The following is a 24,972-nucleotide window of genomic DNA, read 5'->3' on the forward strand; positions in this document are numbered from 1 at the left end:
CACTCTGGTTTTATGTGTAGATTTTTTTTTTTTCTAATGCAAAGGGATGCAACAGGTTTCCCTGTATTTTTGTTACTCAACCAAATTCTGTTATGGGGAAAAATATTCTGCATAACTCTATTTTCAAGGTAATTTGCACACCAGAGTAGAACAGGAGGGTATAATTAATATACTGCACTCTGTCTGAAGTACCTGCCTATATTGGTTCACCTATTGTGCTTTTATAGAGATTTTGTAGGTTTCCACCTCAATTAATGTGAATGGCACTTTGGATGCTTCAGTACTCTGAGGCACGAGGAGCTATACAGACAATCTAGTTCAGTAATCAAATTGCAGGACCAGTTAGGAAGAACCGGAGCTTGTCAGGCAAAGACGATTGAGGTTTGAAGGGCTGGATAATGTGACTGTCCTAGACCAGTAACCTGGTACGATTCAGGGGCTGAATCATGGAAAGACACCTACTTGTAGAAACATCAGCAGGCATTCTAGACAAGTCAATAACAAATCTGATAAAGCAGGAAGGAGCTGGGGGGCACAGGGAAAGACTCCAGGGGGCTGCATGCGCCCCATCACTGCCCAAGTATGTGAAGTGGGTTAAATCTAAATTTCTATTGTTCAACATGTTCTTATTGGTGAATAATGGACTGATGCTGTTATGGATATAGAGGGGGCAATAAGCAGTGGATTTAGGTTGTAGGTTTTATAAACCAGTCCTAACACACACACACACACACACACGTTATTCATTATTTGAAGTTGACACAAATTGGACTTGTAGGGAAATGTACAATGTGAGAGTAAGCAATGATTGACAATAGTTTGCAAAATCTCACAGATGGCGCTTGAAATGGGGGAAAACGGAGCAAACCCTTTCAACAGATCAAGGTTTATTGCAAAGCTATCATGTGACAGCGCAAATGTATTTCTTTATGTTCATATTAATAAAGTGCCTTAATCTGGAAGCTTTGTTTTGTTCTATTTCCTCGTATCTAGCTCACTTAATGTGATTTAGCTTCCGACTTGCTCATTTGTGCATATTGGGGGGGTGGTGGACAGATTTCTTGCCTGTGTGGTGCGGGAGTTCCATTACTGTGGTACAAGGAGTTTTGGTGCTTATTCAATAACTGAACTAATTCTGGACATAAGGCTAATGATTTTATTATATGCCATAGCTAATAAGGTATGTTAGTGCTAGGTTCGATTTACATTGAACATTTTGTTACTGAACTGCAAAGGTCAACCTCTAACCTGTAAGACCCAAGCAACTAGTATTGCGCCCTAATGCTGGCTACACACCATGATATTGGCAGCTTGGCCTGACAATTATCCTCTGCATGTGTTGCCATAAAGGCATTGGTATTTTTCTAAGAATTTTATTAGATCACAATCAATTTTCTATCTTCTGCTCGTGTTAACACTGCTCCTTTCTGCCTGGGATATGAGCACTGTGTTCCCCACAGTTACACGAAGCCAGGCCAAGCTACTTCAAGAACAGAGCAGACGGAGATATTGCAACTGATGTAGAGCACCAGCAGTTTCTCAGCATTTTGGCAAGAACGGCCAAACACCGGTGCTTATGCAATCTTCCTTTTTTACTAAGCCTGTAAAAATCCGGGGGTTATAGGTGGCATGGGTCCCTTGAAGCCCTGTCACTGTTGCATCCTCTGTGACTGCAGTAATTTGTCATTGCACCACACTATACATTGTTGGTGATGTAAGTAGAAAAATGAGTGATAATGTCTGTGACAACCAAAAGTTCAGGGAGTGGGCAGGAACCGATTGATCTGTTTCCTGGCTGCTCAATCTAAGCTTTGTGTTGATAATGTATCAGAATCTTAGCAATACAAATTGCATAACCAAACTCATTCATATAAGCGCAAACCTATCTACAGTTTTCTCTATGGTTCATCTAACTATATCACAATCCTCTCCTAAAAGGTAGTTGGCTGTCCTCTTAGCACCACATTGCCAGATGTGATGAGCAGTCTGCACTGCAACCTGGCTGATATCCAGTTCTGTGGAGCGCTCATCTGACCTTTAGCCATGAAACTGCTGGTCACGCACTCAGTTGATCTGCAGTTGCTAGAGTGTTTTGAATTATTACAATCCTGGAGAATGTCCAGTTTTCCTTTCCTGATGATGTCAGAGGTCCATGCTGACATCACCTTAGACACCACGATCATTGGGTCTCATTGAGATAATGTGGCCCGCTGTATGGCAGATGTAGAAGGTAGGGGGCCCGGTTCCCTCCTCCCCCCACCAGGGCCACGCCTCAGTATTCCGCTTCTGACAACGCTGCTTGTGAAACATTAGCAAGTTGAGCTTTCTTGATCACAGAATAGTGATGGGAAATCTAGTTCATTTGGAAAATTAGTTCATTCTGATCTAGTTCACACAAAATATTAGTTCAAAAGATTAGTTAATTTCACTCAGTAGTTATTTTCACTCATTTCACTCAGTAGTTCATTTAGCTCAGTTAGTTCAGTTAGATCACTGGCTCTGGAACACTGCCGAGAGAAGTGATTGGAGACATAGATCTAGTCTATTACACATACTGTAGGCATATATACTACATCTCATTAGATGAGTTATAGTCCTGTTAAAATGATCAGATAAGTTTAATATGTCAGATCATTTTTAATATTTTAAAAAGGGCAATCACTTATACAAAAACTAGTAGTGACATGTTGAGCTCTGCAAAGTTAATTACATTTTCATTTTTATGTTTTATTTCTATAATATGCAAATGAAAAAGACCCAAATTCAGAGTATTATAAAAAAAAGTGTCACTTTTTTGCTTTTAAAATTGAGATCAGTGCAATCAGGATATAGGGGAGATGTATCAAACCTTAGGGGGGAATTCTTACAGCTGTAAAAAGACCCCAAATAGGCATATCACTGGGGGGCGGGGCTAAAATTTGTGCAATTCTCAAAGCCCCACCCCCTACGCCAATACCCCGTTCCAGTAACTCCTAGATGTAACCAATGTGTATGACTAATCAGCATCTGTCATTTATCTAGCAGAGTCTATAAAATGGCAGAAAATGATTGGTTGCTATGGGCAACGTTTCCACTTTATCTCTCTTGAAGGTTTAATACATCTCTCCTGTATATATGGTGCAGTAAACAGAACTACAGTATATAACATGCAGCACTCAGCAGTGCAGTGTGTCTGGAGCGGACAGGGAAGGAAATGTATCCTGTGACTCATGAGCTAAATGATCTGAATGATTGAAAAGATTCGGTGAGTGGAAAGATTTGAAGATTCGTATGAGTTACTGAGTGAAATGATTTGAAAGATTCGAAGAGTGAAATGAACTAGATGAACTATTAAACTCCTGAGTGAGGAGAATGACTCATGACTCATAGCTCAGTGATCAGCTCCAGAGTCTCACACAATGTCTGAGCACAGCAGCGCCACCTTTGGTAGTTTAGAGGTACTGACTCATGAGTATTAAATGAGAGCTGAATAGATAGAAACAAAAGAGCCAGTGTGACTGAGACAGTGAATGAGGCTGCTGGAGCTGCTCTGCTTTATCTCTAACTCCTCCCACTTGTTTTAGTTCCTGGTGAACTAATCTTTGCCAGAGCTGTGAACTAAATGATTTAGTTCACTTTGAAGATTAGTTCATTTGAACTAATCATTCGTGAACTACCCATCACTATCACAGAAGCTCCAGCCAAAAGTTTGCTAACAATCACTCCTCCTGCAAAGTGACCGAGCTCTGCACTTGCAGACAAGCTAGCTATTTTTGCACGACTGGTGGTAATATCAGATTTTGTTATTGACTGATACTTTGAGGGAATATCTTTACTGAATAACGTGGTCATTTTTTTTTTTTTTTTTTACAATACAAAAAAGTATTCTATTGCATGCGGTGAAATGTATTACCATTCAGTGAGCAGTTTCTAAGGTGCAATACCTGGAAGCACTTATCACATTGGTGGGCTCAGTGCTCACTGCTAGGATTTTCAATCATCCATTAAGCAAAGGTGTTACTTATCGCCCAAGTATTGTTCTGGTGTCCTCCATCCTTCCATTTCCTTATAAAATGACGAGGAAGCACATGTAATCTTATAATGAAAGCGATAATAATGCACATGGACTGTTACTTGTTTTTTCTTGTGACACTTCTCGTTTCAAAAAAAAAAAAAAAAAGGCAGCTTGATTTATTGTCTGTTATCAGAATGAGCCCATAAATGAAGAAAGAAAATAAACAGGCATATGTTAAAAGTCTACCGTGCATATTCTAGATGAAAAATAGAATAACTATTTAATGAATGTAAATTTGTATTTATTCTAAAATAAACAAAAAAAGTCGAGGCTAAAAATATCTTGGAGAATGCGGGCATCGATCCCGCTACCTCTCGCATGCTAAGCGAGCGCTCTACCATTTGAGCTAATTCCCCGTTCCTGAAGCTCGGGGCTCACACTCCACTAATATTGGGCACACTGTATACATTATATCTATTGTTATAAATAAGGAAAATGTCTCTCACTATAGTAATATGTATATGTAATATGTGACCTCTGCCCCGTGTGTATGTAGATGATTGAACTTGCTCACATGTAACCAGGTATTAAGCCTGTAACAGAGGCAGTCACCGAGCAGCACAGCAGTGAACCTGTCAGTCATTATCACGCTGTAAGAGCGCCCATCCCATGTACTAGGACTGAGAGGCTGATAGCCGCAGCGCTCGGCACCGTCTCCTGGTGACGGAAGTGACGCCGACCGGCCGGAGGCGTTGAACGTGCTGACATCAGGCCTGCGTGGGCTCCGGTCCTGGGCGGCGGAGAAGATGGCGGTCTGCGCAGGTTGGTGTGAGGGCGGGTGGGGAGAATGGCTGAGACAGCGGCCGTGGGGATACACATGATACATAGGGATCCCCTCCATCATGTAGTGTACGGCGTGTCTCATGGTCATGGCTGTGGTATCTCCACCCCGGAGGTTCCAGGATTCGTCACCAGTGCTCCGTCATGTCCGCCCCTGGCAGACCCCTCCTGTACCACCCGAGTACTGCGTGCCCGGGCCTGAGCTCCTTACTGCCGGGCTCTGGTATATATCCTGGCTGCTCCCCCTTATGTCACTGTGTCCCGAGCTGCTAGCCTGGCTCTGGCCGCTTCACACGTCTACATGTCCTGCTGTGCTCCCCTCTGTGTGCTCCCCTCTGTGTGCTCCCCTCTGTGTCTCTCATCTGTGTGCCTGCCATTCATATAGTGTATCAGTCATATAGTGTACCGCTGAATACCTCTTCCTGGGCATGTCAATCCTGGATCCTTCTAGTTGTTTTATGAATAAAGATAGTATTTATGCTATGATGTAACAGCTCACATGTACGAGTTGTATTTGTTCTGTTAAATATCCTTCCACATTTATGACGGGACTTTATAGCACACATTGGTTTGTTAAATGTCTGCAGACCTAAATATGAAATCTGTCCTTTGTTTGAAGATATATTATTATTTAGTACATGAATGAATTGTGTGCGTAGTGTTACCATTTATGGGATGAAACTAGAGTCATTTATGTTTTATAACATTTTTATACATGAGTAACTCTTCCCAATATTTTGTTTCATTACCCTGCAAGGAGTAAGCCAGAGGTGCCCAAACTCCAGCCTCAGGAGCTACCAACAGCAGGGCCGTAACTAGGGCTGTGTGACAGGGGCGACCGCCCAGGGCGCAACGCTGAAGGGGGGCGCAATTTAGGAATATTTTAGGGTAAAATTGAGGGCTAGGGGGTGGCATTTGTCTTTCTCGCCCCGGGCGCTGGAATTACGGCTCTGAACAGTTCATGTTATCAGGATTTCTTTAATCGTGAACAATTTATTTGGCTGGGTCAGGTATTAACCCACCTGTTTCTACAGACAAATCCTGAAAACATGACCTGTTGGTAGCTCTTGATAGTGCTGAGCTTATTTGTTAATACTGTTTTTTCTGGGCACAATTTGCAACAAACAGCAACCAATCACAAATTGGCTTTTATCTGTCTAGTGAAAATTAGACAATGTGTGGATGTAGTGGTTTAGTGCACATTGTGCAGTGTTAGTAAATGAACCTTATTTTTATATTTTAGCAAATTTTGTGTAAAGTAAGCTGTTTCAAGAGGAAGCCTTACAAATATGCTGTCATCATATTCACTTGCATTAAAAAAATGTACATCGACAATGGGTAATTCCCCAATGACTCAGGAAAACAGCAACTGCCAGCAGTGTCAGAAGTAGTTTGACAGTACAGGAAAACAGTGTAAAAATATAGCTTTAAGTGTCGTCCAGACTTGCTTTGGGTGAATTTTCTCATGTTGCACTTAGTTTGAAATGAGACATAAGAAAAGTACACTGAAAATACTGCAGTCTTTGCATTACTGCTTTCTTGGTTAATGTGTGGTCCAGTCCAATAATCCTTACTAAAAGATGTTGCTTACAAATTTGTGTTTTGCATCTTCTTTGCCATCTGAAGTCCAACACAAAAGACAAAGTAATATAAATGTTTAAATAAAAAAATGCACAACTGTACTTAGGTGTCTTGAGGATCTAAATTCATATGACCTGTTTTTTTGAGTTATGAGTTAGCTGCTTTACTTGGCTGTTAGCTGAATTCTGTTCACCATTTTATTTGTCAACTTTATTGGATTAACCTCACTGTAGTTGCAAACAAGTCTGTTTACTGTTTTCATTTGTGTTTATCAATCTATTCTTCAGCAAGCTTTTCTTTTAATGCATGCCCAATCACAATCAGACTAAAATATTAATAATTGCAGGAGAACACGATCAAGATGATTATAATTATGATCCTTTATTTAGCTATACATTTTGCTCTTTAGAATAAGACCGTTTTACTCTGGCATTATTGGTCCCTGACCCTAATGGTACTTAAAATTTAAATCACCTTCCACAATAAAACGCCAAAACATATCAGGGGTAATTTAGTAAAAAAAAATTATATATATATTTCCATAACCCCCTACAATATCTTGGACCATGAGAGCAAACTGGAGCACCTGAAATTAGCCTACACACAGGAAGTTTATATAAACTCAGCACAGGTTGCAGCAATGCTAACCAGTGTATACCATCGTTGCTGATCCCTGTGGCCATAGCAGCAAATCATGTTGCTCAAAAACATATCATGAATGCTGCATTATTTTTTTAAGTTGTGTGAATATATGTGATGCAGTGGTCATCACATTAAATCTCCTAATTGGCTGTTCCTAGCTCTTACAAACTTTCCCTTTAACTGGGTATTTAATAGGCCAATGATTGCTATTTAGATTATCAGGATTCTAATTTTACTATTCTCTAAAGCTACATTTTAGTAAATTATAATGTACAAAGTGGCAGCCTTAACTATGTTTAGGTCCATCTCGCACTTTTATGCTTTATATCTCACCAGGATTTGCAGTGCACTGTTGAGTAGACTTAAGCACATTTTTGCAACAAATATTGCTTTGTCGTGTTTGTATGTAGCTTCAAGTGCCCTTATGCTGAATTTTTTAAAATATTAATTAAAATATATATTACTTTCTAATACCTTCAGTGCAAGGTTGTATGAAATAAGCAAATAATTTTTTTTTTTCTTTTTTTTTTCTTTTAACACAAGCTGTAAGCGGTGTCTGACTTCTATCTTCCTTTCATTATTAGTTACAGTTCCTCGTAACTTTCAATTACTGGAAGAACTTGAAGAAGGGCAAAAAGGAGTTGGAGATGGTACAGTTAGTTGGGGCCTTGAAAACGATGAAGATATGACACTTGCTAGATGGACAGGAATGATAATTGGGCCTCCACGAGTAAGTCGCCAACTGCTTTTCTTAGCGGTTTGTTTATATTATTTCAATTTTTCTATTATATATTTTAGAAATCAGTTTATATACTTATGTATTTATGATTATAACCAAAGGCTGAATTGCCTTGTGTGTATATGTATGACAGTGTGTATATATCTATAACACACACACACACACACACACACACACACACACACACACACACACACACACACACACACTGGTCGAAGTGGGGGTGTATATAATGGTATGCCATACCGTAATTTCTCCTGCTGCCTTCGTTGTAAAATTATCAAATTCCATTGTGTGTGTGATGCACACAATTTTTCTGTAAAGTAATGAATAACAGTAGGTGATCTTCAAGAAAAAGATTTAGACTGTCTGTGAAACAGAGAAACACAGATTGGAGCATCAATAAATTCACTAAAATCGTATATTGATTTATGGCTTTTCCTTTTATCCAAATGTTTGGTATTATTTAAGTCTGGGCTATTACTGCAATGCCATAAATTTGTTTTATTAAGAGCTTTTTAATTTTTCAGACAAATTATGAAAATAGAATATACAGCTTGAAAATAGAATGTGGACCCAAGTACCCAGAAGCCCCTCCTACAGTTAGATTTGAAACAAAAATAAACATGAATGGGATAAATAGCTCCAATGGCATGGTAAGTTGGATTGTATTATTGTGGCATATTCTTTTCACATGACTGTACTAGTCTATAGGACACTGCATTAAATCAAGTCAAATATATTTTTTTTAATCTTGAAAATATTAAGGGCCCAGTGTTGTATCAGTGCGCAGAGATGATGTGATCTCAACGCCAGTACACCGCTTCGATTCACATCATAGTGCATGCCTTAATCCTGATGTTTCCGCTTGCTCCAAAGGATGATCTATATAAAAAAAGCCGAAAAAAATAGATGATGCTAGGGGTAAAAAAAAAACAAAAAACAATAGCTTGGAGCATTATAATTAGAGAACAGCAGCATTTTGATGTACCTCATGCGGTGTCCAGGAGTATGTAAAATGGAGCAGTCCTCATTTTCAACTCCTGTGTCTGGTATTCTCTAACAGAAAATGCTGAAAGGCATTTATGAACTGTTTTTGATTTGTCTTTAACTCCATTCAAGAAAATGGAAAATCATATTAATAGCAAACCAAAGCCCTTAAGAGAATTAAATAAGGCCAGCCCCGACTGTCACAAACACGCTCCCAGCTGCCGTGAGTTTGGGGTGTTTGCTATATGAGGTCACACGATTCCAGCCCGTAGTCTCTTTGCCTATCACACAGGTTATAGACCTACTGAATCGCCCTCACACCTCACACTCTTCAGGTTCTCCCACCACATATTGAATACGGGTAATGAGCCCCAATATACTGTCCCACACTGGCACACAGGCTTCTAGCTATCCACAGACTGGCAAGACCCACACCAGCAAGTAGAGGGTTAACTCTTCACACCTCCAGACTGATACACAAACTTACAATCTATTGCCCATATACCTTGACCACAGACAAAAAACTGATTACACCCAAAGACAGGGAACACTTCCAGAATTGACTTACATTTAGGTAGTGTTTAATGAACCTCTCTGAGAGATACCACTGACTGAGCAGCAGAATATTTGGTGGTTTGGCACTCACTTAAATAAAAGGATTAACCCTCTGAGCAACCTCCGACCTGGCAAAAAGAAGCACCCATAGTTGTATGGCATGCATTGCTGTACAGCAACCCTTAATTATGGACCTTTTCCTTCTCCACGTCCTGCTCATTCTCAAAGATGGTATGGTTTGTTTTACCGCTCTTCTATCATTTTAAATGATGGTGAGGTGAAATATGAATCAGCTAATCAAATGCCAACGATCTGCTGAGTAGGATCACAAGTTTTGCAAAGTACAATTCTCCTGTTACAAATGTTCTGCTTTATTTACATTATATTATTTCTGACCTTGCAGAAAGATCAAACATTTCTGATGCAAAGTGGGACATTTGTTGGCTGACTTGGTGGGTCATCATTTCTCTATGCCTAATTTTAATGGATCCTCTTGAATTAAATGGAAAGCTTGGCTTGCCTGGTTAAAACATTGCTGGTTCTTTTATTTACTTGGACAATTGTGGGCATCATTTGAGTGGTTGGTTAAGTGCTTCTTTGGGGTTTGATGGGGCGCAGGCATTAAAATGGTCCAGGGTCACCACATGTTGGTTGCATTTTAATGAGTGAAGTGGAACTATAATTTGTCAAAATCACTTTTATAATTTCTCTGCTGTGTATTGGCTGACTTGTAATGCTCTGCAATATATTTTTAAAGAAGAAAAATATTCTGAATGAGTTTGATCTGGAAACAATAAGCTGTCATTTTTAGTTTTAATACATTGAATAAATTCAATACATTAATTGGATAATTTATAGTGTAAATGGAAACGTCTGATAATGAATGTTGTCGTCTTGGTTCTTTTCGGTGTATCTGTAATGGTGTGTGAAGATACAGATCTTATCAGATCTTGAAGTTTACCTATATGCTGTTTTGTGAAACATTATGTAACCAAGAAATCGGCTTTTACAGGATAAATATAAATACAAATGATACTTCCAATATATTAAGATATATTTTAATCCAATGAATAAAGTAAAAAACTGCACATACAAGAAATGCCCATGATAATCATTGTTACAGCTGCATGGCAGTGTGTGGGAAAAACATTTTGCAACATTGGTGCAAGAATCTGCAGCAGATGTGCAAGACTGGAATCATTTGTTGTCATATTGTGAGCGGTTTGTTGATGTATTGATCTTTTTTCATTGTATTTAGATCCATTTTGTAAGCCTCTCGTAACCGTTACACAACATGGCTCTCACAAGCTATGATTTGCTACAGTGCATTTTTTGTTTACTGATCCACTTGCATAATTACTTTCCATACTGATTCAAATACTACGAAGACAGCCTGTTATTATCTATATATGAACGTTACATTCCAGCTGTATTATGTTACACCCATGTGACCGAATTCTGTAACTACTTTTAGTGTCCAGATTGTATTACATATACCGTCTGCTGCTGCCTGGTCGCGGACTGTGAATGTGTTCCTTCTTGTGGATACTTATACTGTCGAAGTTATATAGAATATATTCTCCCCACCCTTCTAAATACGAGTCAGATCCCACATCACTTAACCAGTGGGCATAAAGCTGCTAATATGGGTCAAAAAGCACAAATATCAAAGCAGTTGATGTCAGTTGTTCTACTTCAGACTTGGTGACATCAACAACTAGTCTGTGCCCACCAGTCTGGCATTTTTTTTACCTAGAAGACTGGAGGCCGAGCTCTCAGACTCTGCACTGCTCATCTTCCTATGTCTGCCCAAGATGCCTATTAACTAAAAGAAAGCAATAAACAAAAAACTTTCTGACTTATGAATTTCTACTTTGCTGTTTGTAGATTGCCTCTCATATGAATTGCTACAGTGGAAAGTAAGAGGACTTTGGCCTCTCATTTTACTGTCACAAATTGATTCACATTTGGTGTATTTATAATATTGTATGAAGCTTTGTTTTCTAAAAGGTGTGTTTGACTAGGGTTGTTGTTACCATTATTCACTTATTGCTCATTGTGTCTTCTGTTTGTGAACTGGGTGGGTGGAGGACATCCTTTAACCAATCAGATCAGCGCAATGGTCACAGCAGCGCAGAGTATTTTGGAAAATTAGTATTATGATCTTGTAGGATGCAGTAACCTGTCCACTCCTGTGATTGTGTATGTGAAGACAGGACTGCATGTGACCGTCGGTGTCATGATGTAGGGAAGAGAATGTATGAAGACAGCCACTGGCTAAGTAATGGTGGGAGCAACAATATTATGCAATAACATATTGTGTGTACCTGTCACAATAGATTACACCTCTATTTGAGAAACAAAAACTTCACACATTTAATTTGTTATTTTTCCTCTCTCTCTCTCTTGTCCCGGGAAATCTTTTACTATGTAAATGAATAGAAATATATTTGTAAAAAATTTGTAAAGAAGATTGAGCTGCATATATTGCATTTGTTAAGTACTTTTAGTGTATGAGAATACAGTAAATGTGTGTTACCAAAGAGCCATAAATTGTAGCAACTGTGTATGTGTGTACAGTCCTCAGTATGCAGCAACTGATGCTTGAAGGAATAACACTAGTGTTTCAACATTGCTATTGTGTTGCTATTTTTTCTGCTCTGTAATAATAATTATAATAACAAAAATGTTGTTTTGTTTTTTAGGTGGATTCACGATGCATACCTTGTTTAGTTAAATGGCAAAATTCATATAGCATTAAATTTGTTCTCCAAGAACTTAGACGCATGATGATGTCCAAAGAAAATATGAAGCTTCCACAGCCTCCAGAAGGACAAACCTACAATAATTAATTGATGTGGGAATGTTTCCATACTTCCTCCTAGCCCCCACCACAAATTTCTTAATGGCCTGCAATGTCTAATGTTGCATGCCTCTGCCTCTCCAGCTCTGGGCACAATTTGCACATGACTCCCCATTGCTGGCCTAGATGTCTCCCAATTTGACTCCCGTTGGTCATGGACATATTATACAACATGTAAGTTGTAGTCCAATCCACATACACCTGCTCCGAAACAAATAGTCAGGGGTGTAGGGGCTGCAAATAAGTTTCTTTTTTTCCTGTTGTAGTGTTGCTTGATCATTGGGATTTACACATTCTGGGCATTTTTTTTTTCTTAAAGAGCAGCAGTTCATGTTGTAGGATTAATGGATTTTTGTTTTACATGTATATTACAGTGTCGAGGTAAACATAGGTCTATAGTAATGACTCCTAAATGATATTTGAATGTAATAAAGATATAAAGTCCTAATTGCTAGCTTCTGATACCCAGGATGATGGAGAGAGGGTCCCAAGCTATACTAGATGATGTGTATCTCAGAAAGCTGAGCTTTCAGCCATGAAGCACTCTGATTTTTTTTTTCTTTACTGCCTTTTACTAAATGGCCTTTAACATTTTTTACAACCTGGGTAGCACATCTATTTAAACAACGTATATATTTTTTAAACTGGTACTCTTGATTTTATTACATTTGGGGAACATGCACATACCTAAAATTGCTGGTTTTACCAAACCCAGCTACTTCCCCATAAGTGTTATGTACGGTGCCAGGTCTAGACTCCTATTTTAATTTTATCAGTTTGATAATGTTTGGGTGTATCATACTGGCAGAAAGCCCAGCACACTGTTTGGCATTGTTTGCTAATGAATTGGGGTTATTAACTTCCGAAGTGCAGTAACCCATATCGGACAGACAGGCTTTTGCTGTTTTTGTCTAAATTCCATTAGCCCAATCAAAGCTAATTGCTGGTTTGTTGCTATGGGTTACTGCTGTTTGTCAATAAATCATCCCCACTGAGTTGTATTCCTTTGCAGGGACGTATCACAGAACATAGCATGAACTGCTTCTCAACCTTTTTACTTGTAAGGGGATAATTTGTCGCACACACATGTTTTGGCACAGTATAGAGAGGGCTGCACGTGTTGGTATTCCTCTTCTTAGGGCAGTGTTAGAAAGTCTTGATTTGCCTCAAGCTGTCATGCAGATTTCACAAGATAAGTGCATGAGGATAAGCTATAGTTACTTGGAGATTAATGTATGTGTCGCCTAGATAGTCAAAGATCTGGAAGTCAAAAACAGAATGCTATTCACCCACTTGACCAAGGAAATGCTGTTTAAAGTAGCAAATGCAGTGGGTACAGATGCTGAAATCTATTGTTTCGCAAGAGACATAGAAGCAGACTAGGAGACTTGGCTGTGTCAGTGATATAAAGTCTGATCATGCTCATTGTATTTATGCCACGGGGGTGAATGTATCACAGCTCCTGTTTGTTGAGTGTAACAAGCAGCAAACATTTGTTTACAGCCTTTATTCCAATAAACTGCATTCTAATTATAGAAGACGTATATGAAGAGGAAATGGATAATGTGATCTGAGGTCGCAGCTAGTCTTACAATGTAAATAAAACGTTGAAAGTGTTTGAAGAGATTGTTGTTGTGGTTTTGTGCAAATATCAATCTTTTATTTACCACATAGCGTTTTTGGCTACTTATTTAGAGGTTTTACATATTGGACATGTCCACTGAAGACTGAATCTTAGTTTAGTTACATGGAGAGGACTTCTGTGTGGCTTATAAGCCTAGCAAAGGAATTGTCAAAGAGCACAAAGTTTTTCACTGCTCCTTGAATTATTAGATCGTTTTAGCAGTGTTCTGCCAGGACTTGTCTGTATCAATAGGACTCGTATCAAACACGTTTTGGACTGGTTCATAGTTAGCATTCAGATGTGAGAATGCATCTGCAGTTTTCTTGCATATTTTTCTTTTAAGTATGCTCAGTGGGAAAATTTGTCTGAGTAAACCCTTAAATGTCAGGACGAGGATCACTTAGAATAATTCTGCTTTGTCGTAACTCGTCCATCTTGGCTTTAAGCTTGGGGAAGCATACCTCTATCAATAAAACATGCTCTACAATATTGTTTGTACAATAAGTCCTTAGCAGTATTTAGCAACCCCCTTCCCAAATTGTCATCTCTATAAAATATACTAAAATGCACAAACCAATCACTGTAGCATTGTTGCAAACTTAAGTATGATGGAGTGTTACGTTTCCCCTCTGGCTTAGCATGTGAGTGGACATGTGACTAGACAACTCTCACCGCTAATTATGCTAAAAGCATCTTTACAGACATATCAGACAGCTGTCTATAGCTGTCCACAGAAAAACCTCTTAGTGTCTCCTGACCATGACGATATAACTGTTTGACAAGTTGACCTGTCCGTGCAAATCAAAGAGGAGAGCGTTGGGTAAGCACCACTATTCTGGAGGATGTCACAGAGAAATGGCAGGTTTATCCACACAACTTAATACGTGCAATCGTTGCTGTCATCTTGCCATGTTCATCCTTTGAGCTGTCCACAAAAATGGGTGCAGATGCGCACAAAGGCACGTCCTAAAAGAAGAATCAATTGCTTCTAATGTAGCTCCACATTTTTTTTTCTGATCTGTAAAGTATCCAAGGTCCACTGATTCTGCAAGAGTAGCTAAGCCTGACATCATATAATCTATTGTTCCATTCATATATGTATTGAGTATCGGGCTACCTTGACTATAGATCACATTTTGTTCTAATACTAATCACCTTGCTTACGTCATAGTGGAAAAATGACATGTAATTGTGACGGAGGGGAAAAAAGCAACAGTGAAAATAACTGCAGCTCCAACAATAGCAATTATCACTTTAGGTGAATAATGTTATCCACTTTAAGTGGCTATTGACTATGCTTCTAAAAGGCTGAGTTTAATCAAACATTTAAATTATACACTATTTTCCTGATGGCATCCCTTTTAATAATACTATGCCACATTACCTGTCATGATGTCACAAAAACAACCCATACACACATGTGGCTTTGACAGGATAGAGACCATATTATTATTATAGATCCTTTCCTCCTCTCATTCCCCCCACTCCTTACTGTAAAGCAGAGAGATTGGGGATATAAGAGGTGAGGACAGAGTCGACCCATGACCATATTGATCAGAGCACACTTTGAAAAACGCATCAAGGAAGTGGAAAATAGGTCCCCTCAAAGTATAAGACGAGACCCAAAGAACGCCAGCTCTAAGTTGGTGTAAGGTTCAAGTCCAGAACAAGATAAAGTTATTCTTTTATGGGGCACATATAAAGATTTTTATTGTCCAAAATTATCAAATTTCCCACAAAGTCAGGATAAATCAGCCCATAAAGGCTCCTTTAGAAGGTACCCAATAATAAAGGATAACCCATCAGAATTAAAAGAGCAAACTTTATTTACATTTTTTAAAATCGGTGAGTTTGCAGTGAAAATTTAAAACGGCAATGCAAAACAATGCCTTTAAAGCCATTGCCAATTTAAATTTTCACTGCAAACTCCCCGGTTTCCGGCAACTTGCAGAAATTGGTACTTAATACAATTACCTCCAGGAGAAGCTGGCAGATGGGATATATACTAATTTGCACTTGTCCTCAATATTCTCTTCCCTCTTTTCGATGCTTCCATCTGTGAGTTCAAAATATTCCTACAGTGTCTCATCAGCCATCTCTAAATAAATTGAATTTTGCTTCCTGTTTAACCCTTTGTAAAATTCCATAGTCAATAACACTCACAAGTTTCTCTGTGTCATTCACCTGTTTATTCTTGCAGATCTGTGATGCCTATATAGAATAGACAAACAATAGGTAGAGAGGACTCTGCTCGCGTGGACTTACATTCTAAAGGGAGGGGTGGTGAGAGACAATAGGACCAACTGGGAGAAAAAAAAAAAATAGCAGACAAGGAAAAGAAGGTGATGGATAGAATGATTAGGATAGGTGAGTTTTGATTGAGCGTTTGAAGGACTGAAGGTTGCGGGAGAGTCGAGTGAGACGGGGTAGGGAGTGCCAAAGATTAGGGGTAGCATTGGAGAAGTCTTGGGGGCAAGCATGGGAGGAGGTAATGAGAGGTGAATTGAGGCGGAGTTCAAAGGCAGAGCGGAGTAGTAGGTACGTACCCCGAGACAAGGTCAGAGATGTAAGGGGAAGAAGTGTTGGTAAAGGCTTTGTAAGTGAAGGTAAGGAGCTTGTACTGAATTCTGAAATGGATAGGGAGCTAATGAAGGGATTTAAGCATATGAGAAACGGAAGTGGCGCGGCGGGAGAGGAAGATGAGCCTAGCCGCAGCATTCTATATGGATTGAAGGTAAGAAGTGCTAGAGCGAGGAAGACCAGTGAGAAGGAGGTTGCAATAATCGAGACGAGAAATGCTGAGTGAATGGACCAGGATTTTTGTTGCTTCCTGAGAGAGGAAGGGACGGATTTTCATAATGTTACGGTGGCAAAAGTGACAGGATTTGGGGAGGGACTGGATATGAGGAGCAAAGCTGAAGGCCGAGTCAAGGGAGACTCCAAGGCAGTGGGCTTGGGTGACAGGAGAAAGAGTGATGTTGTCAATCAAGATGGCTATATTGGGAGGGATAGCAACATTGGCAGAAGGGAAGATAGTGAGCACGGATTTGGAAATGTTGAGTTTCAGGAAGCCCTGTGACATCCAGGTAGTTACAGCAGAGAGACAGCTATCTGGGTTAGGACGGCAGGGGAGGAAAGATAGATTTGGGTGTCATCAGCATAAAAGTGGTATCGGAGGCTGAATGATTGAATAAGTTCACCAAGAGAGGTGGTGTAGAGAGAGAAGAGCAGAGGCCCAAGGACAGAGCCTTGTGGGACTGCGATACAAAGGGGAAGAGGTTGGGGAGAAGAGAGTCAGAAGCAGACACGCTAAGAGATCGGCCAGAGAGGTAGGAGGCAAACCGGAGAGAGCTGTTTTGCAACGACCTAGGGAGTGAAGGGTGGTGAGGAGAAGAGAATGATCGACGGTGTCAAAAGGAGCAGAGAGGTTGAGGAGTACAAGAAGGGAGAAGTGATATTTGGATTTAGCTGAGAGCAAGTCATTTGTTACTTTAGTGAGGGCAGTTTCATGAGTGAAGGGGACGGAAGCCAGACTGGAGAGGGTCAAAAAGAGAGTGGGAAGACAGAAAGTGGGTCAGATGATTGAAGACAAGTCGTTTGAGAATTTTAGAAGCAAAGAGAAGCAGAGATATGGGGCGATAGTTGGAGAGAGGGGATGGGTGAAGGGAAGGTTTCTTGAGAATAGAAGAGATGAGAGCATGCTTGAAGGCTGAGGGGAAGATACCAATGGAGAGAGGTTAAAGAGCTGAGCAAGGTGACAACAGGCATTGGAAGAGAGGGAGCGGAGGAACTTGAAGGGGACAGGTTGTAAAAGAAGAGGGAGCATCTCAGGCACAGTTACAGGAGGGTAGCAGCCAAGGGTGACAGAGTGAGAGAGAGGACAGGTGGGGGGAGGCAAGTCTGACGGCAACAGATATCATGCGGATAATCACTTGTCTTTGAAGTAGGTGGCAAAGTCTAAATCGATGGTTGAGGAGGTGGGGAGGATACAGTAGAGAATTAATGATAGCAAAGAGGCGTTTATTGGACAGGAAGGAGATGAGGGATGTGAAATCGGTTTGTTTGGCAAGAGAGAGCAGAATAGTAGGAGGAAAGGATGAATTTATAGTGGATGAAGTCAGCAATGCAGCGGGATTTCCTCCTTTGGGTGTTCACAGGAGCGGGATCACTTTTGGAAGAAACAAGTAAGAGGAGAGTGCCACAGTTGGGGTTTATATTGGCGGGAATGGAGGGGGGTGGCGGGTGCTGCAGTATCAAGGGCAACAGAAAGCATGACGTTGTAAAGAGAGACAGTCCAAGAGTAATAAAACCGGAATTGCCTTAGTTCTCTTCCCCTTTTCGATGCTTCCATCTGTGAGTTCAAAATATTCCTATAGCGTCTCATCAGCTCACCTATCCTACCACCTCCTAACCATTCTATCCATCGCCTTCTCTTCCTTGTCTGCTATTTAATTTTTTTCTCCAACAGGTAGAACTAACATGGTAGAAACCAGGGCTATCAGTGTTTTCACAATTACAAAGCCGGGCCAATGCAAGTGGAAAGAGGAACATAAAAACTGCTGCAATGCTGGAAGCACAGACATCGTCAGTTGTCTGACAATGTTTCCAACAAAGTACAACTAAAATGTGTTCTAGTGTCAGCACTACCCCAAAGTCCAATGTGGTCCAAAAAAGGATTCCTTTATATCTAGTAAGAGAACCCTAATGCAGATGCACCATCCAGAGAACCAAGAGTCAAAGCCACCCAGTTGTATATGTTCCAGAGTTAGTGAGGGTGGATGGGCATTAGGAATAACATCAGGAAAAAGACCCACAATAGATTAAATATATGGAGGATTAAATAATTAATTCATAAAGTATATGCATTTATATGGAGCTAATATTTGGCACACTTTGGGTACTTTCGTCTGTTGTGTATTTTATCCCCCTGTCCTCGGTATATAATACATTGTTTTGTGTATTTTGAGCACTTTGGGGCTTATGGTAGCACTGAGTGAGGAAGAAACAAGTGACCTGTATCTAGTAATCACCCTGCAATGTGTTTGGTAAAAGACACTTCTTCCTCAGGCATCAGACACGTAATGCTGATCATCCCGGGTGCACACTTTAATTATGAGATGTTAATTTAATCTAATTGTCAAATTTAGTGTAAAAGAATTCAATGCATCTGTGCTGCTTAATAACGTTAATAGAAACCAATTTTAAAAGCAATTATGTAATTTGCTATTCTAATTGAATTGATGGTATATGGTAGAGATAGCATAGTACAGAGAAAACTAATTTCTGGCTAGATAGTATAGTAGTATAAAAATAGAGGGATAGGCGCTAAGAGAAAACATGAAAGAAAGCCATAATAGATCAATGCAAATGCAAAAAAGGTTTTAGTTCCATAAAAATATATATACTTACAATTGGGCTAAATCAAGCAGACTGGGCACTTTGACAGTGCCCCTGTCCTGGATGCAGGACACCTGGGAGGAATCACCAGGGCTAGCAATACAGTGGCAAAACAGTTTATTACAGACAAAACTACAAATCTATTCACATATAGTTTTGCAGATATACAGCACTTTGGGGATTATGGTAGCCCTGAACCATGTAGAAGACAGGTAATCTGTATCACAGTACTTGTGACTGGTGTCATGGTGCAATACTTCTTCCTCGAGTATCAGACACATATACTGAGCATCTTAACTGTAGTATTTCCCCAGAGGTGGAGAACCTTTTTTATCAGAACTTGACATCCGATTTCCGAAGGATATCATGAGGCCTTATGTTGTATTACAGATTGTATAAGTGTATACATTCAGCATATATGTGTAAAACGTATATGCATCAATCAGCCACAACATTAAAACATCTGCCTAATCTTGTGTAGGTCTCCCTCATGCCACCAAAACAGCTCTGACCCTTCGAGTCATGGACTCCACAAGTCCTCTGAAGGTTTCCTGTGGTATCTGGCACCAAGACGTTAGCAGCAGATCCTTTAAGTCCTGTAAGTTGCAAGTTGGGGCTTTCATTGGACTTGTTTTTCCAGCACATCCCACAGATGCTTAATCGTATTGATAATTGGGGAGTTTAGAGGCCAAATAAACACCTTGAACTCTTTGTCATGTTTCTGAAACCATTCCTGAACAATATTTGCAGTGTGTCAGGGCACATTATCCTGCTGAAAGAGGATACTGCCATCAGGGAATACTGTTGCTATGAAGGGGTATATTTGGTCTGCAAGAATGTTTATGTAGGTGGTACTAGTCAACGTAACAACCACATGAATGCCAGGAACCAAGCAGAACATTGCCTAGAGCAGTGGTTCCCAAACTTTTGGAATTCGCAGCATCCTTAGAGTCTCCAAATTTTTTCAAGGCACCCCTCCAAAATAATTATTGAGCAGTCCTGTTTTAGAAGTAGTTGGGTCAAAAAATTGTAATAAGTATTTAGGTCAGGACAGAAATACTTATTTAGTTGTATGCAAAAATGCCCCCTCTGCATCCAGACACTCTGCCCCCTCTGCATCCAGACACACTGCCCTCTCTCACACTGCCCCCTCTGCCCTCTGTCACGCCACCCCCCCTCCTCTGCTCTGTCACGCTGTCCCCCCTCCTCTGCCCTCTCTCACAATGTCCCCCTCCTCTGCCCTCTCACACGCTGTCCCCCTCCTCTGCCCTCTATCACGCTGTGTTCCCCTCCTCTGCCTTCTCATGCTGTGTCCCCCTACTCTGTCCTCTCACGCTGTGTCCCCCTCCACTGCCCCTCTCATGCTGTGTCCCCCTCCACTGCCCCTCTCACGCTGTGTGCCCCTCCTGTGCCCCTCCTCTGCTCTCTGTCCCCATCCTCTGCTCTCTGTCCCCCTTCTCTTCCCCGCTGTCACCATCCTCTGCTCTGTCCCCATCCTCTGCCCCGCTGTCACCATTCTCTGCTCTCTGCCCCCATCCTCTGCTCTCTGTCCCCATCCTCTGCTTTCTGTCCCCCTTCTCTGCCCCGCTGTCCCCATCCTCTGCTCTCTGTCCCCATTCTCTGCTCGCTGTCCCCATCCTCTGCTCTCTGTCCCCCTTCTATTCCCCGCTGTCCCCATCCTCTGCTCTCTGTCCCCATCCTCTGCAATTTGTTGTACAGAAGCTCTTCCGAGGAATTGGATTAGATGTGCTAGCTTTCGCTCCCCACATGCATCAATAAGACTTGGGCACCCGTGCCCCTGTCGCCAGTTCACTGGTTGTCCTTCCTTGAACCACTTTTGGTAGGTACTAACCACTGCGTACCCGGAGCACCACACAAGACCTGCCGCTGTGGAGATGCTCTGACCCAGTCGTCTAGCCATCATAATTTGGTCCTTGTCAAAGTCGCACAGATCCTTACGTTTGGTCATTTTTCCTGCTTCCGACATATCAACTTTTTTTTTTTAATATAATCCGTTTTTATTGAAGTTTAACATCATATACAAGTATATGCAATAACATTAGCTCAAAATTCCAATACTTTAAACTTTACATTGCACTTCAGCAGATTGCGTTTTCACCCATGGTGAGGTACATTCGCTTAATTTTTCTCAAAGGAGAAAATACGATAAAATAAGGTGGAGTAATTGTGAAAAAAGGGGGTATGGGAAAGAGAGGGGGTATGCGAAAAGCTTTATACATCCCACTGAGCGTACGACACTTTATTTTTTAACTCAATCCATTCCGACCACAGTATGTAAAATGCTCTATTTTTATCTTCTGCCGAATAAATTATTTCATCCATTCCCATATAGAAATCTATCCGTGTAAACTATTCTTTTATGGTAGGGACCAGCGGTGACCTCCAGTGTACCGGAATCACCGCCTTTGCAGCGCCATTAAGATACTTTACCAAGGACTTTTTATATTTATAGACTGGCATGTTAGTGTCGTTAAGTAGCCAGAACCTTGGGCAATTTGGTAGTTCAGTTCCCACAATCGTTTTGGAGATGAGAATAACCGTATCCCAAAAGGGTCTGATTACCGGGCAATCCCACCAGATATGTAATGGAGTGCCCAAAGCTCACTGACACCTCCAGCATAGATCTGAGAACCCGGGAATCATTTTTGCTAGGAGACTGGGACAACGGTACCACCTAGTCAGTACCTTGAAATGAGTTTCAACCACTCTCACACTGACTGAACTAACATGGGTACGCTGAAATATGTTTCCCCATTCTGATTCCGGTATGGCTATGTCTAACTCCCGCTCCCAGTCCCTTGTGAATTTAGGTAGCATTTTGGATGATTGTTCGATCAATATCTTATAAATAGATGATAGAGTATGCCTAGGGCGGTGTGCTGCAGTACAAAGGGCCTCAAACTGTGTGCAAGTCTTGCCAGCCTCCTCACGGATTCCCCTGGAGCAGGCAAAGTGTCTCAACTGGATATGTCTCCAAATTTTCACATTAGGTAGACCCCACTTTGCCTGTATCTCAACAAAGGGTATGACCCCAGACCTGCCCACCAGCTGGCCAACACGGGTTATCCCTGACTGGATCCAATGTTTAAATGACTGTCTCGATAAGCCGGGGGGAAATTCCGGATTATCAAAAAGTGCCGTCAAGGGTGAGTGTTTTGTGGAGATGTTTGGGATATGACGCAGTTTTGACCATCTGGCCAGGGTGGGAGATATAGTCGGGTGTTTAACAATGGGAAGAGAAGGCTGCCATGGGACAAGATCAATCGCTGTCTTTAAGGCATAATCCTCAATCCAGACCCACTGTCTGTCCCCTCCTCCTCGTGACCAGTCTAGAACCCTGTTCAGCATAGCAGCGTCGTAATATGTTAAAAAATGTGGGAGCTGCAGACCACCATCACATTTGCGTTTATATAATATGTCGTGGCTGAAGCGAGGTGTCCTACCCCTACAGACAAAATGTCTAATGGCCTTATGTAGCTCATTGAACCATGAGGTGGGAACCTGAATTGGTAGCGTATGTAGTAGGTATAACACCCTCGGGAGTAAGTTCATTTTGACGACATTAACTCTACCTATCAGGGAAAAGTCCTTCTGAAGCCAATCCCTCAGATTGGCGCATATTGGTCGCAGTAATAGGTAGGAAGTTATCTGCGAATATTTTTGAATTGTCTTTGTTTATGATCACCCCCAGATACTTGAGATGCGTGGCGTGCCAGACAAAGGGAAAAGCCGACTTCAGACCTTCAATTATGTTGGGTGGGGAGGAAATATTAAGGGCCACTGACTTTGAATAATTAATTTTAAAGTGGGATAATTCTCCAAAGACACGAAATTCCGACACAGGGTTCGGAATTGAGACGGTCGGATTCGTGAGGATGGCTAGAAGTTCATCCGCAAAGAGGGCTAATTTGAATTCCCTCTCTCCCACCCGGACCCCTGAAATGTCTGGGTTTGCTCTAATAGATCGCGCGAGTGCCTCCATACATAGAATGAAAATCATGGTAGAAAGTGGACAACCCTTCCTCGTTCCATTAGCTATATTAAAGGGTTCTTATAAGTCCCCATTAATTCTAACTCTTGCCATTGGATGAGTGTACAATGTTTGAATTCTCGCCAACCCCACCGTCCCCAGACCCAAATGACTAAGTGTTCCCTGTATAAAATCCCATTCCACTCTATCGAAGGCTTTCTCTGCATCTGTAGATAATAAAACGGTGGAAGATTTGGTAGTAGTGGCTTGCTGGATCAAATCAATTATTTTAGTAGTGTTGTCACTAGCTTCGCGCCCTGGGAGAAAACCTACCTGGCCTGAGTGGATAATTTTAGGCAGGAGTGGTTTCATTCTGTTTGCTATGAGCTTGGCATATAATTTAATGTCCACATTAAGCAAAGATATTGGCCTATAGCTTGGACAAAGCGCTGGGTCTTTCCCTTCTTTAGGCAATACTGTGATGTGTGCTGACAAGGATTGGTGTGAAAAGTGAGTTTGGGCCGAGATCGCATTGAAGGCCTGGAGCATGAGCGGTATCAATTTGGCTTTAAAGGTTTTATAAAAGGATATTGTAAAACCGTCTGGACCAGGACTCTTCCCTGAGGGTGTTGTTTTTATTGCTTCCTCTAGTTCCTCTAGGGTGAAAGGGGCCTCCAGCAATTGTATTGGCATCTGTGTCTAGTTTGCGAAATTGAACCCTCTCAAGATAGCTCGCTATGCGCTCCTGTTTAGCAGAGTGTTCCGACAGCGATATCTTCTTATTAAGGTTATAAAGATTTGAGTAATATGTGTGGAACGTCCTAGCTATGTCTGAGGAGGTGATGCAGAGTCTCCCGGTGTCTGATTTGATGTGTGATATATACAACTGAGATCTCTGAGCTCGAAGGGCTCGGGCCAAAAGCTTTCCGGCTTTATCACCCCACTGACAGAATTTATTTAGGCACTTGCGATAGTCCAGCTGTATCTTACCCAACATCAGCCTATTGAGGGTCTTTCTCACCTCCGCCAATTCAGCCAGGGTTTCTGATTCTTTAGAGACTTTGTGCCTCATTTCAAGGGATTTGATTTTTTCCAAGAGTAGATCTCGGTAGGCTATCTATTCTTTTTTTCATAAATGTACCTAATTGAATAATCTTTCCCCTAATAATGCATTTGTGGGCCTCCCATAATGAGATTTTTGATATGTCGGGGGTGTCGTTAAGTAGTGTATAGTCGTCCAGTGCTGTCTCAATTTGTGTTTTACTGTAGTTCTGAATAAGGAGCTCATTTAACCTCCAAGTAAATGTTTTATGGCCAGGTTGGGGTAGTGAAAGAGATAAGTATACTGGGGCATGGTCCGACCATGTGACTTGGCCTATTGTTGCTTCCCTTACCAGTTCTAGGTGGTTGTGTGATAAGAAAAAGTAGTCTAATCGTGAGTATATATTGTGGGGGTGGGAGAAGAAAGTATAATCTCTTTCTGTAGGGTGTTTGAATCTCCATGTGTCGACCAGCTGGTGTCCATGCATGGTACGTCTCACCTTGCGGTAAAGTTTACCAGAGTACCTGGCCAACCTGGAAGAGGCATCGACGGCAGGATGAAGCACCCAGTTGAAGTCTCCTCCTAGCACGAGAATACCTTCCCTCAACGGATCCACTTTGTCCAGAATGGCTTATAGGAAAACAGGTTAATTATGATTAGGCACGTATAGGGTCACCAAGATAAAGGGCTGGTCAAAAATTTTACATGTCAAAG

The 24,972-nt window shown here is 41.1% G+C and overlaps 1 protein-coding gene and 1 non-coding gene across 2 annotated transcripts; one reads left to right on the forward strand and one right to left on the reverse strand.

Moving 5' to 3' along the window:
• Positions 1 to 4,337: 4,337 nt before the first annotated feature.
• On the reverse strand, positions 4,338 to 4,410 carry TRNAA-AGC (transfer RNA alanine (anticodon AGC)). Its single transcript has one exon. It is a non-coding gene; the product is annotated as a tRNA-Ala (tRNA).
• Positions 4,411 to 4,708: 298 nt separating this feature from the next.
• UBE2V2 (ubiquitin conjugating enzyme E2 V2) lies at positions 4,709 to 13,826 on the forward strand. The gene is made up of 4 exons (XM_075213497.1): positions 4,709 to 4,816; positions 7,642 to 7,787; positions 8,327 to 8,452; positions 12,047 to 13,826. The coding sequence occupies exons 1-4, from the start codon at positions 4,801 to 4,803 to the stop codon at positions 12,191 to 12,193; spliced, it is 435 nt and encodes a 144-aa protein (XP_075069598.1). The 5' UTR covers positions 4,709 to 4,800; the 3' UTR covers positions 12,194 to 13,826.
• Positions 13,827 to 24,972: the final 11,146 nt, after the last annotated feature.

This window comes from Mixophyes fleayi, chromosome 5 (genome assembly GCF_038048845.1).
Source record: "Mixophyes fleayi isolate aMixFle1 chromosome 5, aMixFle1.hap1, whole genome shotgun sequence".
Taxonomy (NCBI): domain Eukaryota; kingdom Metazoa; phylum Chordata; class Amphibia; order Anura; family Limnodynastidae; genus Mixophyes; species Mixophyes fleayi.